This window comes from Grammomys surdaster, unplaced genomic scaffold, assembly GCF_004785775.1.
Source record: "Grammomys surdaster isolate TR1022 unplaced genomic scaffold, NIH_TR_1.0 171, whole genome shotgun sequence".
Taxonomy (NCBI): Eukaryota; Metazoa; Chordata; class Mammalia; order Rodentia; family Muridae; genus Grammomys; species Grammomys surdaster.
In genome coordinates this window covers 2,015,823-2,033,406 of record NW_021604619.1, presented here as the reverse complement: position 1 = coordinate 2,033,406, position 17,584 = coordinate 2,015,823, and the positions used below count along the sequence as shown (strand labels likewise).

Genomic DNA, 17,584 nt, shown 5'->3' with positions numbered 1-17,584 from the left:
TGCGGCGCGGGCCGGGCGAGCTGCCGCCTGCTCCCGGAGCGAGCGGAGCGCGGCCATGCCCGGGCCCTAGCGCGCTGCCGCAGCCCGCGCCCGCCGCCACCTCTTCAATGGGCAACCTGCTCGGCGGGGTCAGCTTCCGCGAGCCCACCACCGTGGAGGACTGCGACTCCACCTGGCAGACCGACTCGGAGCCCGAGCCCGAGCAGCCGGGGCCGGCAGGCGGTGGCGAGGGCCAGGAGCACGACGAGCCGGAGCAGCCCGAGCAGCCTCCCGAGAGAGCCGGAGGGCGGCCCCGCGCTAGCCCTGTGCCCGAGGACCACGCCGAGGCGGCGGGCGCGGAGCAGGTACCCGGCCCCGGAACCCACGGTGGGCCCGGCGGGGGTCGTGCGCCCGGTGCCGGGGAGGGGACAGTGCGCGGCCCCCCGAGGGTGCATGGCAGGGTGCTCAGCGTGCCTGGCCCCGCCACCTGACCTAGGAGAGCCTGAGGTGCCCAGGATCGCCCGGTAGCCCGCTGCTGGCCCGGGGGCCTTGCTGTGCGCCTCGCAGGGAAGTCCCCCAAGGCAAATCCTGACTCCACTCGGTGTTCTCTGCAGCGCAGCTGGGTGATGCGAAGGTGGGGTGGGAGGAACTAGACTAAAAATAGAAGATTGTGAGGACCCGGTCGGTGCTTGTTATTGATTTTTTTCTTTATTTTTTAACATTTAAAATATTATTCAGATCAAGAAAAAAAAGGCAGTTGCAGAGCGGCCGGCAGCCTCCCCCTCCCAGCGGGGGGCCATGGCCATTAAAAGTATCACAGAAGGTTCCTGAGCAAACTTAAAATAACACCGTTCTTTCCTCCAAGAGAGACCTTTCAACGACTTCGAGTATTCCTTAAACGTTTCTTTTCACCTAGAAGACTTGTTGATCCAACCAAGCTTAAATCAGTTGACCAATACAGTTAAGTAGTTAGGTTAGATAGTGTCCCTTAACCTCTTGTGGCTTCCGGAAACTTTTAAAAGGAGGAACTGTATATTTTTAAAGAATTCTGCAGCGTTTAAGGTTGATGGTTCTGTATTAGGCCTCCCTTTTACAACTTGAAGGAAAATGGAGCCCAAAGTCCAATGTGACTTTAGGGGAAACATTACCTTTCGAGGAAGTCCGAGTCCTTCCCATCAGAGTTAATTGAGCATGTTATTGAATGGAATGCTATTTCAGGGTGTGCGGTCCATTTTCATTCCCCATTTTGGAGAACTCTGAGCTTTTCAGAGAAAATCTTGCCTAGAGCATATAGGGAGAGAAAGATGCAAGCTTAAGTAAGTCTGTGGCCATAGTGAGGGGCCTTGGCCCTGGTGGATGAGATCATGGCCGACCTTGCCTTGTGTTCCGGTTTGTGTCTTACACTTAGTATTGTTTGCTCAACCCCGAAACAGTATTGCATGACACAAGTCAGCGTTTTATCCTCCCATTTGTCTCCCAAGTAAATAGCCACCGACAGAAGTTTGAAAATAATCCAATTAACTGGGTCAGTTGTAAAATAACATAACATTTCAGCTAATACCCTGCAACCTGAACAAGAGTGGAGCACCCTTTAATTATTAATTTTTGTTTCTGAAAGTTCCACCAGACTTCTTTTTTCTTTATCTTGTTTTTTTTTTTTTTTTTTGATTTTTTGAGACAGGGTTTCTCTGTGTAGTCCTGGGTGTCCTGGAACTCACTCTGTAGACCAGGCTGGCCTCGAACTCAGAAATCCGCCTGCCTCTGCCTCCCAAGTGCTGGGATTAAAGGCATGGGCCACCAACGCCCGGCCAGACTTCTTAAGTAATCTTTGTAACGTTGTTTTGATTCCTCTCCAGTGGTTGTCCACTACGTGGACCCTATCAGTTCCCCCTTTAAAATAGGTCTCAGGCTGGCTTCTCACCACTGTGTTTGCTCTCATCCATCTCTGGAAACGTTAGACAAAAGATGGTACCATGAACTGAGGTGAGGAAGCCTGGGCTGAAAGATGCTTCAGAGGTTAAGTCTTCGGTCCTATTAGACACCCAAGTGGATGGGTGAGTAGTTGATGTTCTCTGTAAATAGATACTTGGTCTAGTCCTGGAGCTATAGACAGGCATTTACAATTAGTCGTACTTAAAAAAAAAAAATCGATGCAAGGTAAGAGGTCATCAAGAAGTCTTGAGGGTAAGCCTTCTCACCCTCTGTAGGGGGTGTGATTAAGAGGGGGAGACAAAAACAGAGGGAAGTAGTGGTACAGGAAGGAAGACAGGTGGGTGTGATATTGTGATAGCCAGGTGTTAACACTGTTTCTGTAGAGAGCCTTAAGGGGTCAGAGTTGCTAGGAAGTCACCTGGAATGACCAGAGATTTGAGTAGAGGGAGATTCATTTGGAAAGTTCCTAATAGTCCCATTTTAAAGCCAGGCAGCGGACAGGGCGTTATGTAGGTCACGGGGTGGGCTGTAGAAGAAGAGAGAGTACGCACAGTTCCTCGGTGATGATTTACTTCCAAAGAAAGCAGAGACACAATCTACAAGTAGGCTAGACCTGGGTCAAGGGAGACATCATGCTTACGATTGCAGAGGCTGCAACGCGTTTTGGTGGTTGCATGGAATGGTTTGGAAGAGGGAAGTTTTGATGATTCAGGCGAGGGGAGTGTTAAGGAGCAGAATCCTTGCTGAGGAGGTAAAAGCGGCCAGGACACAGAAGTGAACTGGACGGATGCTGGCAGGTTGAAGGATGCCATCATTTACATGGTAGTCTCAGGGAACAGGACATGAGTCGTTAGCTTCGTTTCACAGCTGATAAAACTAAGATTCAGCTAAGTGATTTGCTTAAGGCCTCACAAATATTAAGGAGCAGAACCCAAGCCTCGCCTCACTCTCTCGGTTCCAGATACTTGGGTCGTTGATCTTCATAACAGGATTTTCAAATATCCGTCACTTCTAGCAGGGAAAAAACTGGTTCACACCCGATTAGTCAGACGTGGAAGCAAGCAGCGAGTTCTTGCACTGTTGTTGGGCTCTGAGCCTTGCTCGGTTCCTCTAAGTTTCAGTAACCTTGTTCCCAAGATGCTGGCACTAATAACTGTCAGTCAGACGTGTTGCACGGGCGTGTTTTGTAAACTGGAAGGTGCTCTCCGCAAGCGCGTGTGGTTGTAACTCAGGCTAAACAGATTCCAAACCTTGCTAGGCAGAGCTATTTTGAAAAGTGTGGCAAGAACCAGAATGTGAGCTTTTCCTTGCTTATGTAACACAGACAGTGTAACTACTGTTAAACAGCAGAGGATTTGGTGTGAAAGTATCTCTGTACTTGTAGTAAGAGGGAGAAATCACACCGATTCAGAAATGTGTGAAAGCTTCTTAGAAGATGCCAGTCTGTCAACACAGACAGACAGAGGGTGGGAGGGGTTGAGATAAAGGGTTGAGGGTAGACTTCTTGATGAACATTCACATTTCAGCACCACCACAGTCTTCTTGGTCATGTTTGGTCTTAAGGTCCTGAGTGAGTGTCACTGGACAAGTGCATTTTGCCATACAGCTTATGGTCTGGATAACTTAGAGGTTATCAGACCCATATCTTATCCATTTAAAATGACATCACAGTGCTGGCACTTTGTAAACAGCACAAGCTAGCCACCACGTAGAAAGTACTTCAGTGTTCATTCCACTGAGAGCTCTGTCTTGCTGTGTGTATTTAAGTTTGCTGATTTCTAGCCCACTGATCATTGAATGAGCAGATGATTACTCATGCCTTGTGTGTTTGTTATGGTGCTTTGAAGTAGTGCAGGAAGCTAATTTAGTTTAAAGCCCTCCTTTCCTTTCATAAATATTACTTGACTTTCAGGCGCAGCCAGGAGATGCAAATTTAATGAGAATCTTCTGGATAGAATTGATTTACCAATTTAACCCCTTTGTGGCACGCTAGAAAATATCTGTCCTAGGCTTCGTTGTATAACATCTGGTGGAACATGTTTTCAGTTCGTTCTGAGCGCTGTTCTGGATCGATCCTGATCCCTAGCAATTACCCTCCAAGGGCATTGACTAGTAAAGTTTTTTTATTTAGTGATATACCCCAGGACAAAAGTGTTTAGTGCCAATTCGGCAGGTTGATGCCAGCAAGCACTGCTTGTAAGCATCATTAAAAAGACCGAATAGTTTCCTTTATCTGGGCAGATTGTAAATGCTCAGGGTTCTTGATGGAGGTTGATGACTTTAAGTTTGTCCCAGAAGTTTCTCAGTATAATTCTCTTTGTAAGTGGAGTTTCACTTTGCATCCTAGGGTGGCGAGTCCACGGAAGGAAGTGCTAAACCAAAGAGAAGCTTCTATGCGGCGAGGGATTTGTACAAGTACCGACATCAGTACCCAGTAAGACAGCGCCATGCCTTTTCTTTTTAAATGTAAACTTTTGTTTTTCTGATTTTACTCTGCCGGTAAACATGTCAGAAGGATTCTTGTGCCTTGTGTGTGTGTGTGTCCATATACTGGAGATTAATTTATTTTTTCCTTTAGCAGAACTTCAAAGATATCCGATATCAAAATGACTTGAGCAACCTTCGCTTTTATAAGAATAAAATTCCATTTAAGCCAGATGGTGAGTAACCCACTTTGATAACAAGTAAGTTTTAAATAATAACACGTACCTGGGCGCACTTCCCTTGTTCTGGGCTTCATGTGTTCCTGCTGGATTTGTTGGGCGGTTACCTTGGTTTTGCTTTGCCATGCAGGCTGATGTGTCCCCAGAGCCCTGGATTCTGGAGTTGCCTCCATCCATTTAGTGAGCTGTAGAGAAATAGATATTTGTTAGCTGCACTTTCTCACTATCTGTGTGTCATGGTAGTTACTGACAAGGTAGGAGGAGCAGGGTTTCTGTTTGCTGGTTTGGTTTAGTTTCATTTGGGGAGGGGGCGCTTAGGAGGTTTTAGTCTTCTTTTATGAGCAGAACAGAGGAGAAAGTTGTAAATGTATTGAATTTTAAGTGATTAGACCTTAGAGGGGTCAGATTCAGCCTTTTCACCTTGAAGATGCAGTTACTGGGATTTGAAGTCTGAAGGACTGACTTACTTAGTCACTGAGTTGATTTTAGAGTGGAATTAAGTTCCAGGATTTACTGTTCTTCCTGCTGTGCCATACCTAAAAATCAAGGGTTGGGGAACTGTAGCAATCCCAGTTCAAACCCTGCCAAATAAATGTGCCTCCCACACAGCCGTAAGGCCTCCCTCATAGAATAGGAGCCTTCCCAAGCCCGTAGTGGAAACATGCGGTTGCTATGGTAATTTGATTACAAACTCATAAGCAAAAAAACTGAGGCAGCACACTGTGCCTCACAGTGGGTATCTGAATTGTGTGTTGGCAAACAGAAGCCAGATACACTCCTTAGAAGTTACGTGTAAGGTGGCCAGATTGTCCTGATTCTTGTCATGTGCTCTCAGTGGAAGCCAAGTGACATTTAGAGCCGTATGAGTCAGCTTGCAAAGGTCCTAGATTGTGAGCCGGCGTGCTAGCTAGGCTTTATGTCACTCACGTGATGGAGTGGTTCAGGAAGAGGGAGCCTCAGCCGAGAAAGTGGCCAGTGGGCAAGCCTGTGGGGCATTTGCTGGATGCTTACGTCACCATGGGCTGGTGGGCCTGGTTGGTATAAAATAGCAGACAGAACAAGTCAGTAAACGGTATCCCTCTACAGCCTTTGCTTCAATCCCTGCACTAAGTCTCTGACCGTCCTTCCTTTCAGCGGTGGACTGTGATACGGAAGTGTGAGCGGACTAAGTCCTTTCCTCCTAGTGTTGCTTTTGGTCATGGCGTTTGTCAAAGCAATAGGAACCCCTAAGACACAGACATTTCAGAATGCTGGAATCATGGGGAGGAGGGAATGCTGGGAGAGGGATCAAAGTTTGGATGTGGTGTTTAGAAGGCGGGGAGTCCTGACATGTCCTGAGGAGTGTTGCTGAAATGGGCAAATCCAGTTAATGAACTTTTTGGTCTCTCAGAAGTCTGGAGGGTATAATGCACAGTGTATTTACCGTTGATTTAAAAAAAAACAAAAAACAAAAATCACAGGGGAAAATGACTCCAGCGTGTTAATGACACTGAAGGACAAATTGTGTGACTCTATACAGATTTCTGGGAGGGACCTTGGTGAAAAGCTGCTGGTCTTTGAGGAAACAAGGAGACGAGTTGTGGGTGTGGTATTTTTTTGTTTTTGTTTTGTTGTTGTTTTTGTTTTGCTTTCTTTTTTTCTTTCTTCCTTTTCTTTTTCTTTTTTTTTTTTTTTTCTTTCTGTAAGACTAGCTAACTGGCCAAGGATAAGGGCCTTGACAGGCTTGAGGATCAGGAGGATTTTATTAAGTTCTTATTGGCATTGACTATGGGCATTTTGAAAGGACTTGCTTTCTGCGGGCACAAAGACCTGTGTTCCACTCCCACACGACTTTGTAACTAGGGTGGGACACTGAACAAATTGTCATTGTTATTAATTTACTAATGAGAAGCTTTGAGCAACTATTCCACTGAAGAGCAGTGTTTTCCTGTTAGTCATGCAGAGGTGGTAATGCTGTTTGGAATAGTTTTCCTGCACAGAGGCAGATAGCAAATATGTTAGGCTTTGGAAAATAGTCCATTGAAACACTCAAGCCTGTCTTGTGCTAAGAAAAAAAAAAAAAAGCAGGCGTGAGCAGTATTAAAATGGTGTGCTTGTCTATGTTCCAATAAAACTTTATTTACAAAACGACTGTTAGGCCTTCATTTGCCACCTCTGTACATCACTCAGTACAATCTTCTGTAATCTGAAGGTGCTGCTATTTTTATTTTAATTGGGCTTCTTACATTACTGGGTATGTAACATAGGCTATTCCTCTCTTAGGAGCATTCTTATGTGTTGCTTTTAAACTGAACGATTTAATATAAAACTCAGGTGACTCGTATGTTTTAATGCCATCACTGTGTTTTTAACGAATGGTCCGTTTTCTCCATATTTGTTATGTAGGTGTTTACATTGAAGAGGTTCTAAGTAAGTGGAAAGGGGACTACGAGAAACTGGAGCACAATCACACGTACATCCAATGGTCAGTACAGCGTTCTCTGACTTGAACTGCGTCCTGTTCCATCATGTTTTCAAGACATCGATAATTGACAATCGTTAATTCTTTTTTTTTCTTTCTTTTTCTTTCTTTCTTTTTTTTTTTTTTAACCAGGCTTTTTCCCCTGAGAGAACAAGGCTTGAACTTTTACGCTAAGGAATTAACCACATACGAAATTGAGGTAATGCAGGCTCAGTTCACCTCACATAAGGTAGCCAAATAATATCATTCTTTTATTGTCCTGGTAGCTATGGAGTCATTTCAATCGACTTTCCTCCCCTTTTCTCATATTAGGAATTCAAAAAAACGAAGGAAGCAATCAGAAGATTCCTCTTGGCTTATAAAATGATGCTAGAGTTTTTTGGAATAAAGCTGATTGATAAAACTGGAAATGTTGCTCGGGCTGGAAACTGGCAAGAAAGATTTCAACATCTGAATGAGTAAGTGAAGCCCCAGCGGTAAGCCGTTGGCCTTTTCCTGTAGCTCCATTCTCTGGAAAGTAGGAATAGCTAGCCATGGGCATAGATCTATCTAGCTGTTGGGCATGGAAATAGCTAGTCATTGAGTACTGGATAGGCTAGCTATTGGGAATAGGACTGGATGTAGGAACAGCTAGGATTTGAACATAGGAATACATAGCTGTTGGGCCTTGAAATAGCTATTCACTGGGCACAGGGCAAGCTCTAGGTATTGGGCATAGCTAACTAGACATTGTCCAATTGTAAATATTGAGGAAACGAGAATGAATTAACACAACCAGATCTTGGACATAGGACTGGCTAACTATTGGGCATAGGACTAGCTTGCTGTTGGATATAGGACTAGCTAGCTGTTGGGCATAGGATTAGCTGGTTTTGGCCATATGACTAGCTAGCTATTGGGCATAGGACTAGCGAGCCATTAGGAATAGGAATCAAAATGTAGTCAGAGATACATTTATCCATCTTGTGCATTCTAAAACAAAGCATAGGAATGACAATGAAGAAATTCTACAGAGAGCTGACTGTTCTGCTCCAGAGTGGTTTCTTCTTGAATCCTCTGCCTACAGCCAAACTTGGCTTCTTTCCTTATATACGCCACATTTCGAGGAGTTTATAGTTATTGCTTGCTTACGATTTTCCATATGTTATCTCTCTCCTACGTTATAGGGGTACAAATTGTTTGTAATATCTTCATGCATGCAGACTTCTTAGGATAAATTCATAGATGCATTCTATGATGTATAAAAATGGGTTCATTTGATGTGGCCATACATCCAGCTAAAACAGAGGAAAAAGCACAGTTGTCTTCATGAATGAGATAAAGAACAAGTACCTACTTCTGGTTAATTCCAAAATCTATAAAGGAAAATTTAGCAGCTTTTTTTGGATGGGTTTGGCTGCACTCTCTTGCTTGGATATGTGTAATGATGATTAATACTCATAACCAAAGTTTAGTTTTAAAAATATTTTCTTCATATGCACACTGATTTTTTTTCTTTTTAAATTATAGAGTGACTTATGAGTACTGGACTATAAAACTAACAATTTTAAGAAACTTTTTTTAGTACCTTATAATTAGCTGAACTGGGCAAGTATTAAAGTGGGAAAAAAAAAACTAACACAAGCGATTTCTCTTTGGCAAAAACAATCAGAGTTTTGGCATCAGCTCTTTAAATTTCTTCCAGAATTCCCCTCACTTTGATGAAAGGAGTAAAATATTAGCATTGAGGCATCTTTGTCGTAAGTAACACTGTTAAAATAGGAGGTTCAGCTAAAGCCTTGAAAATATGGACATAAAACTCTATGATCCTGACTAGAGGCTCAATGACTTATAACGCAGGTTTAAGTTTGATACGTAAGCTAATATAAGTGTAAGATATATGCATGTGCCTATCTAATGCAGATAACCCTTTCTGGATGGTTTCTCTGTACTTTTGAATAAAGCTATCCGCAGTTAAGGCTTTGGCAAACACACTTCACCCTTTAGGTACCCACCTCTGTCCTTCTGTATTTTTGCTTGGAATGACAGTCTTGTTTGGTACATTGTTGTTGAAGTTATAAGTCACGGACAAAATGTGAGTGAAGGCTTTAGTCATCCCTAGGATATCGTTAGGTCTTTTCATTTATAGCCAAAACCAGAGCTCTTTCTGGAGGCTTTATTTAATTTGGTCATCTCGTAGCCTCTGATGAAGAATGACCAGAACTCACAGCCTTCCCACTCTGTCCCAACTAGCAAGCTCTCTCCCACTCAGCCAATAGCTTTCTGCTTTTGCAGCTCTGGGTGAGCTCTCCTAGGGAAACAAAAAAAGATTTAAAAATTTAAAAAAAAAATTTTTTTACATGTAGATGTGTATGCCTGCTTGTTTGTGGGTGTGCCACATGTGTGCCTCCAGAAGTCAGAAGAGGGTGTCAGATCCCCTGTAACTAGGGGTCCCTAGTCAGTTGTGAACTGCCTAATTCAGGTACTGGGAACCAAAGCTGAATTCTCTGTAAGGCTTTTCTGTTTATTTATTTTTCACACCAGATCTCCGAGTCTACCTTAACTCCAAATTTGCCACCATTCTAGCACCAGCTTCCAAATTCTGGGATTGCAGATGCGACTTTTTTGTCACCATAAGTTTTTATTGATTCGGTTTGAGCAGATAATAGAGAATGATGTAGACATATCTCCTCTATTTTCATTTGGATTCTTCTATGATCCATTCTTAAATGTCATTGCTTATCTGTGGTTGAAGCTGGGAGACATCTTTACAATAGGCTGGCCGGGACTTGGTTGTGTTTATAGCTCAGTGGAGGAAAACTGTTTAATCAGAGTAAACTGAAGTGAAACTGAGTGAAGAAGTGGCCTGGATACAAGTGGTGAAATGTGTTCAGCTATTAAAGGACGGATGCACGCAAATCAAGCGCTAAGATGCTGTCCAGGTCACGGTTGGGATGAGCTAGGATTCCTGAGCTGTACTGAGTCTAGTTTTGGGTTTTATGTCCCTGCTCTACGTTCTCTTGACCTATCTGGTCTTCTGACAAAGTCAGCACCACCCCTTTGTCTCCATAGCAACCCTTGCTCCATCGCCTGGTGTGGAAGCCAAGGTTATGTACAGCTCCGGCCTTACTTAACTTCTCTAGCCGCCATTTTGCCTTTCATTGCGACGTTTATTTCAAGCTGTCCTGAAACAACCAACTCCTTTGTTTCGTACATAATTTTGTTCTAGAATCTTAATCATTATTTTCCTCAGCTGCTCAGGTTTTTTTAAACTTTTTCCCCCTCGGTTACAGAAATGCTTTAACTTGTGAATATGTCAGTACCGATGAATGTATATGCAAACGCTAAGTTGTAGCCATACCTTTTCTTTGAAGCAGTCTCCCTGTCTTCTCCACGTCTTATTCTTATGAAGTCAGTTGCAGTAAGTTCTTTGAATTTAAGAACCCAGCATACATGTGACAGCTAAATCATCCCTGCTGTTAGTGGAATAGTGTCTTCACGTTACCCAGTCACATTGTCTTAAAACAGTGAGAGCAGTTACTGCTCTCTCAGAGGACCAGGGTGTGGTTCCTAGCTCCCACATGGCGGATCAAACTGTCCATAACTCCAGTTCCTGTGGATCAGGCATCCTTTTCTGATCTTCTTTGACTCTTGCACACACATGATCCACATAAACTTCAACAGGTACACACAGACAGATAAATAAGTTTTTAAAAAATTCAAATATTACAGATTCATGAAACTGAGGCATACGTGCTGAGTTTTACCCTTTGGGTTACAAAATAGATTTTAAAATAATACTTTGGGAGCAAATATCCAAAAGGATGGAGATAACAATTTTTTTATTCCAATATTTGCTTAGCTCAAATAATACGATTTTTTTTTATTTTGTCTGTATTCTTTCATTAAAATATAAGACCTGAAACTCTGTACTTCAATATCTTTAATAATTTGACATCTTTTTTCCAGCATTCCCTGGTGATTTGGTAATTACTTCTAGTAAAAAACTCAAGTGCTTTTGGAAGCTGGGGGAAATATGTACAGTGCTTTCAAGAAAGTTCAATGTCTGGTATAAAACAGAATTTTAGAAGTTAGAAGCAAGTATTAGTTCTATTGTGTAGCAGTCTTGGGTACATACATGCCCGACCTGCTAACATCAGACATGGTTCTGTAACGGGAGAGGGTCCTTAAAGGTTCAGCCAGGTGTGTGTGTGTGTGTGTGTGTGTGTGTGTGTGTTTTCAGCTGAACAAGGCTGGCGAGGTGAGTTATAAATTATGACTAAGTTTGGAAAATGCTAATCCGAGCATGGCCTCAGTTTTGAAAGAAAAAGGTGTGTCATGTGGGGAAAATGTGTGTTCAGAATCAAGGTTGTTCTACGTCAGATCTGAAGCCTTTTAATAAGGTGAGGCCAGCAAAGATGGAGGGAATAGGTTAAATTGAATTCCCGTGTGCTGTTACTGAATCCTAAATTCTGTTGTAGGAGACAATAGTAGGAGGAACAATCGTGCTAGCAGCTGAGGGTGGCGCTTATAATCTCACAGGACACACTTGTAAACACATATGTGTATACCCCCCATGAACCATTGTATACATGAACACATGCACACACAGAATAGTTCTAAATAATGTCTGTGTTTACTGAGTTTGTTCATACCCTTTCATTTGTATTGTCTCATTTGAGTTTTTCAACAGGGCCATGAGATCAAGATTCCCCCCCCCCCAATTTTACAGATGCAAACACTGAGGCTTAGATGGGCATCATACTTTTTCATTGCAGTTAGATAACTGCCATAGGTCCTGAGGTTTAGTCCATTATCACCATGGAGGGAAGCATGGCTGCATTTAGGCAGACGGGGTGCTAGAATGATAGCCAAGAGTTCTACCTCTGGGTCAGCAGGCAGCAGAAGGAGAGCAACATTGAGTCTGGCTTCAGCTTCTAAACTCTTAGAGCTGACTCCCAAGGTGACACACTTCCTTCAACAAAGCCACACCTCCTAATAGTGCCACTCTCTATGACCAGGAATTCAAACACATGAATGTATGGTGGCCACTCCTATTCAGAGCAGTAACAAAGCTAGAATGAGACTGGCTCTGGGGCCCACAGTCTCTCAACAGCTGAGGCAGGCACTGTCAAGTAGTTTTGTTTTCTTTGTCAGAATTCTTCTAGCCAGACAGAGAACTGAGCGCTGCTTTTTGGATTTTGGCGGTCAGTTGGTGCTGTTAATGATACTATTCAGCTGTTAGCTAGCACGTCTATCTCTGTTTAGCCCTGGTTACCTGTGATCAGTAGCCTACTTCTTTGATGTCGCAAGTACAGAGGTTCCCTGTTGATGGCAGAAGTCATAAATTGTATGGAGCCCTCCACATCCTCTGTTTTGTTCCATGATAAGGTTTATAAGTTAGGTGTGGTAAGAGACAACGTTACCATAATAAAAGCTACATGCATAGCTCCTTCACTCCCTCATCTTGTGCCATGGTCACTACTTTTCTTGTGGCAGCATCGGCTAACCTGATGCTTGGCTGTCTATGCGAAACTGCTCTTCTAGAACACTGGTCCTCGGTGACGTTAATAAATTAACACCAGCAAGGACACAGTCAGTCTCAATGGTTCTTTATGTTGATGAATCTTTTAACGAGGAAAGTTTGTTTTTACATTTGAGTTTCACATTTTTAGATTACGCTGTTAAGTTTCACACAGGTTAAATAAAATGTATTCTGTAAGACTTATTTTCTTGCTTTGCATTTCTAAAAACATCTTCTCAATCGTTTGGATTTTCCTACTTATCTTCTCCTGATTCTTTTCTCTCATTTTATTTAATTCTCTCTTTTCAGGTCTCAGCACAACTACTTAAGAATTACAAGAATTCTTAAAAGCCTTGGTGAGCTTGGGTACGAGAGTTTTAAATCTCCTCTGGTAAAATTCATTCTTCATGAGGCTTTAGTGGAAAATACTATTCCCAATATCAAGCAGAGTGCTCTGGAGTACTTTGTTTATACAATTAGAGACAGAAGAGAGAGGAGAAAGCTCCTGAGATTTGCCCAGAAACATTACACACCATCAGAGAATTTCATCTGGGGGCCACCTAAGAAAGAACAACCAGAGCGAAGCAAAGCCCAGAAAACACCTACTCTACCTGCTTCTGGCTCAAATGGTCAAACTTCTACACACAAGAAATCCAAGGACTCCAAAAGTTCCTCAGTAGCTATTCACTTAAATAGCAAAACAGTGGAAGAAAAAAGGGGGGCATCTAGAGAGCCTGGGGAGGAGGCAGACAAGCCAAGCTCAGAGCCCAGCAGTGAAGATACCAAGGCAAGAAACACAGAGAAAGACAGTGCTACTGACCAATCTGATTCTACACCCGAGGAAACAGTTCCTGATACTGCAGGAAAAGAGGAATGTCCAACTTCTTCTGAAAAAGGTGAAGAAGGGGAAAACCAGAGCAAAGACTCTGAAAATCCTGAAAATGCCAGCTGTCATGCTGAGGTCATGGTACAGCAAAATGTCACAAACCCACACACCAGTTCTGGTTAAGGGAGTTAAAAAAAAAAACAAACCTGCTGTCTAATTTTACCATGAAGAACAGAGATGAGGTCACGTTTAAATGTTAGCCACCTGTGACTTTTGCTGTAAGCCCTTTGCTCTTGCTTTTATTTTTGGATCACAGTGAATTGGACATTTAAAAAGAAGTTTTAAGACCGGATCCAATAAAAGAATATACTTAGGATGTGTTTTCAAATTCTGTATATAACAGTCACTTTCAAAATAGTTTCAGGTTATCTAGACGCAGTTCTGTAGCATTTGGTATCCAACACAGTCTCTTCAGAGATTCCTGCAGACATCAAGACCCTCTGGTAATGCGGCAGCACCTGGTTTTTAGATTAGTGAAGGATGATGAGTTAGGCATGCCCAAATGTTTCCAGAAACTGGTCTGGATGCTCTGATTACAGCGCCTCGGAGCTCTCAGCTTTGGTGTCTGCCACGGCTGTCCTTCTCATTGGTTTGCTGCCCTCCTCTTCTCCCCCTCTTCTTCCTGCTTGAGCATCACCGTCTCTCTCAGCTTCCACAGAGTTTTCTAGTACACATTAGGGTCCTCTCCTGTACCAATGTCCAGGTGGAACAGAGGGGATTTTTGCTAGTCTGATTTCAGGATTTTTTTATGTTCATAAATAATAAAAAATAGTCTCAGTATTAAGTGTATAGAAAGGATTTTATTTGTGTGTGTATGTGAAAAAAAATAAGGAATGAAAATAGACTTTTGTTTTTTAGTGGCTGTTCTATACAAAATTGGTAGTTTATCATGGATGCAAATCACTGAGGAGTGTTATAAAAACCACAAAAAAATAGTCATTTTGAAAAGATGACTTTTCATACTGTCAACAAGCAAATTGTCCTTTGAGCCATTAGTGTAGTGTAGTGATGCCATGAGGACTATACTGATGTCACCAGTCCACGGTCTGTGTGTATATATGTATGTATGTGTGTATGTATGTATGTTCATCTTTCTTATATGTGCATGTTCATCTCATCTTCATGTATGTTCATCTTTATGTATTATCTATGTATGTTCATCTTCATGTATTGTGTGTGTGTTCATCTTCAAATATTGTGTGTATACGTTCGATTTCATGTATTGTATATATGTTCGCCTTCAAGTATTATGTGTCTATATTCATCTTTCATTTGTCATTTGAAACTGAGAACAGTTTGAAATTATATATACCCACTTTGAGTAAATATTAGATTTGCATAGCATTAGTTAAAAGTCTTGTTTTATACAGTGTTATTGCTAATTATTAGTACAAATCAGAAGACAATCAGAAACACTGTGATAGGAACTTCAGAACATTCATACAAACAGACAAAGTGAGGGACAGAAAATATTTTTACTTTTTTTTTTATTGAGTGAAGAATTGACTTTTAACTATCTCTCTTCAGCTTTTAAGAAAAGCTCCATATGTTTTCACCCACCCCACCCCCACACCCCAGGGAACTTTTCGTATGTCCTCTTTTGTAGTACATCGTATCACTGTCTTCTTGGCTTTTTCAGCCCACAACTTTCAGTGGCGATTCCTACAAAATGCTCCCACCAATTTTAGGCTTTTCGAAATAAAGTTTTGTTGTTTTTAAATTTGCACAGCCCAGCTATTTATCCCTGACGTTATTTGTGCGTCTTAGTGGCACAAATATGATACACATTTATTTGTTAATCATATCCTTGTAAGTAAGACAAGAAACACTTCATCGTTCTAGGTACGTAATATATCAGCTTTAACTTGTACCAATTTGTGAGGTGTTAAGAATTTGAGGTAGCAATCTCAGTTTAAATTGAGTTCAATGCAAGGAGTGCGTGGGCTCTCTTAAGTGATGTTTGTAGCAACAGTCTAAAGATCTTAGTAGACACTTACACAGGATTCAGGGATGGGAGAGGATGGCCAACTTAGGCTGAATTGTAGGGATATAAGCAATTAAATAAAAATATATCTCGATTTTGAACACACAATGAATCATTCACACCTCTTTAAAGGTGTTTAGTATAAAAAAAAACATGGAGCCAGGGGACTGGGGAGATGACTCAGTGGTCAAGAGCTTGTGTTGCTCTTCCAGAGGACCAGGGTTCAGTTCCCTGTACCTATACTGGGTAGTTCACAACTGCCTCAACTACCAGGGGATCTTGTTCTGGCTTCTGGGGGTGGTGGGACTTGCATGCATGTGGTGCACATACATACATACACTCAAGCGCACACATAACATATTTTTTAAAACTAGACATGGGGTCAGATGCTAAAAATATTTTTTAAAAATCAAGCTACCAGATACTAAAGTTAATATAATCCAAATCACTTAGAAGTTACAATATACCAGAACCCTTAGGAATAAAAACACCTAACAATTTAGATTCTAGAGTATTATTCTTTATTAATGGTTTTGTTAGGTTATGCTATTTAATTTGAGAATATTTAGTCTCTAGAGGAGAACTCCCTGGCTTCCGTCTAAAATAGTGGCCTTTTTTCTCGTGGGGGTTGTTTAAACTGAGTATTCATAACGTGACAATGTTTCCTACATTTAATCTGTAAATAGCAGAGAAAATAGCAAAGAACAAGTTAAAGGAAGTCATTTCTTTCACTGATTAAAAATTGAGCATCCCGAATTTTTTCTATTAAGAGCACTTTGTACATTTAATAGTTTTTTAACATAAGATCTAGAGATGATGTGTTTATGTGTATGGTAACTATCAAACAGTGGTCCAAATTTGACTTAGATGTTTTGTGTTTTTCAAACCACCATATGCTTACAGTCATTTACTGAGAAGCTGTTCCAGAAAATGCTGTGCGGCATGGCCGAGTAGCTCGATGCATCGCTGAACATCCGCAGGTGTTCTCACGTGGTCTTTGTTGTACCAAGCGGCAAGGATACAAAGTATCAGCTGTTGATAAAGTTACATTTCACAACAAATAGATGCTATATTGCTTGATTAGCTTGGTGCATTTATAATATTTTTTTGCTTTCATATTTCAGAGGAGAAAATATATGTGAAGATATTTTGAAATACCGTGATAAATAGTTCTATATTTCTGTATGGTGGAGATGTTTCTGACATTAAGATCATTGTATGGTTCTGAGTTTTCAAGCTCATTCTCATAGGAAATTTTAAGTGATCATGATGGACTTGAAAAAAAAAAAAACCTTACCTGCTTTCTCTAAATCGAGGCTTGTTGTCAGTTCTAAAATTAAATTGTATAGTTTTATTTTGTCTTAGGTTTTTGAAATTACAATTTTTAGTTTTAAGGAACAAAGATCTATAACTCAGGAGTTACTAAGGAAGTTTTAAGATTTGCTTTTTGGTGTTACATATATAACTACATGAATGTGTAATAAAAACCTGTCATAACCATGACACATCGTATCATGCCCTCCTGATTTTTATAATTTACCAGGAATGAAGGTAGGATGGGGTGAGAAGGAAAAAACATACACCAAGGTAGTAATTAGAAAAATCATTGTGACAAATAAACCTATATGCCAAATGGTATTTTTAAATGGGTTAAATGAACAAAGAATAGTTGGTTTGTTGTTTTAAGGTCAAGGTTTGTAATACAGTGATTTAGTCAAGCAAATTTAAAACTATTCTCCAGGCTCCTCTAAAATCTGTTTTGTAACACAAGAAGAGCATTTTAAAATCTTAATTATAATTACATCCATGGGTCTTTGATGACTATTTGGAGTAAGATTCCTCATTACAGGAGAATTGGGGAGTAGTTGTTTTTAGAATGGTTTCCTTTTCCTTTCACTGTGTGCATGTGTGCACGCATATGAGTATATGCTCCGATGAGCTGAAACTTGACATGCTAGAATCATTCAAGGCAGGGTAGCTTTAAAGGAAGCTGGCTGGAGTGAGTGTTGCCTCTAGGAGCTTAGCAATGCCTGTCTACTTACCTCTTTAAGCATTGACTTTATTGCAGGAACAGATTTGTGTGGGAAATCTCTAGGCTGAATGTGAATACTACCATACCTCCTCCACTGTTCTAGGGAGACAACCCCCACCCAGCAGACTGTACTCTGGGACAGCC

At 41.5% G+C, this 17,584-nt stretch overlaps 1 protein-coding gene across 2 annotated transcripts; it reads left to right on the top strand.

Moving 5' to 3' along the window:
• The first annotated feature begins 6 nt into the window (after positions 1-6).
• On the top strand, positions 7-16,909 carry Ogfrl1 (opioid growth factor receptor like 1). Of its 2 annotated transcripts, none has more exons than XM_028767245.1 (7): positions 7-344; positions 4,259-4,345; positions 4,493-4,571; positions 6,960-7,038; positions 7,168-7,234; positions 7,348-7,493; positions 12,848-16,909. In XM_028767245.1, the coding sequence occupies exons 1-7, from the start codon at positions 108-110 to the stop codon at positions 13,545-13,547; spliced, it is 1,395 nt and encodes a 464-aa protein (XP_028623078.1). In that variant the 5' UTR covers positions 7-107; the 3' UTR covers positions 13,548-16,909. The 2 variants fall into 2 exon arrangements, with proteins under 2 accessions (XP_028623078.1, XP_028623077.1); XM_028767244.1 differs by having other exon boundaries at positions 108-344; positions 4,490-4,571.
• The last annotated feature ends 675 nt before the right edge of the window (positions 16,910-17,584 follow it).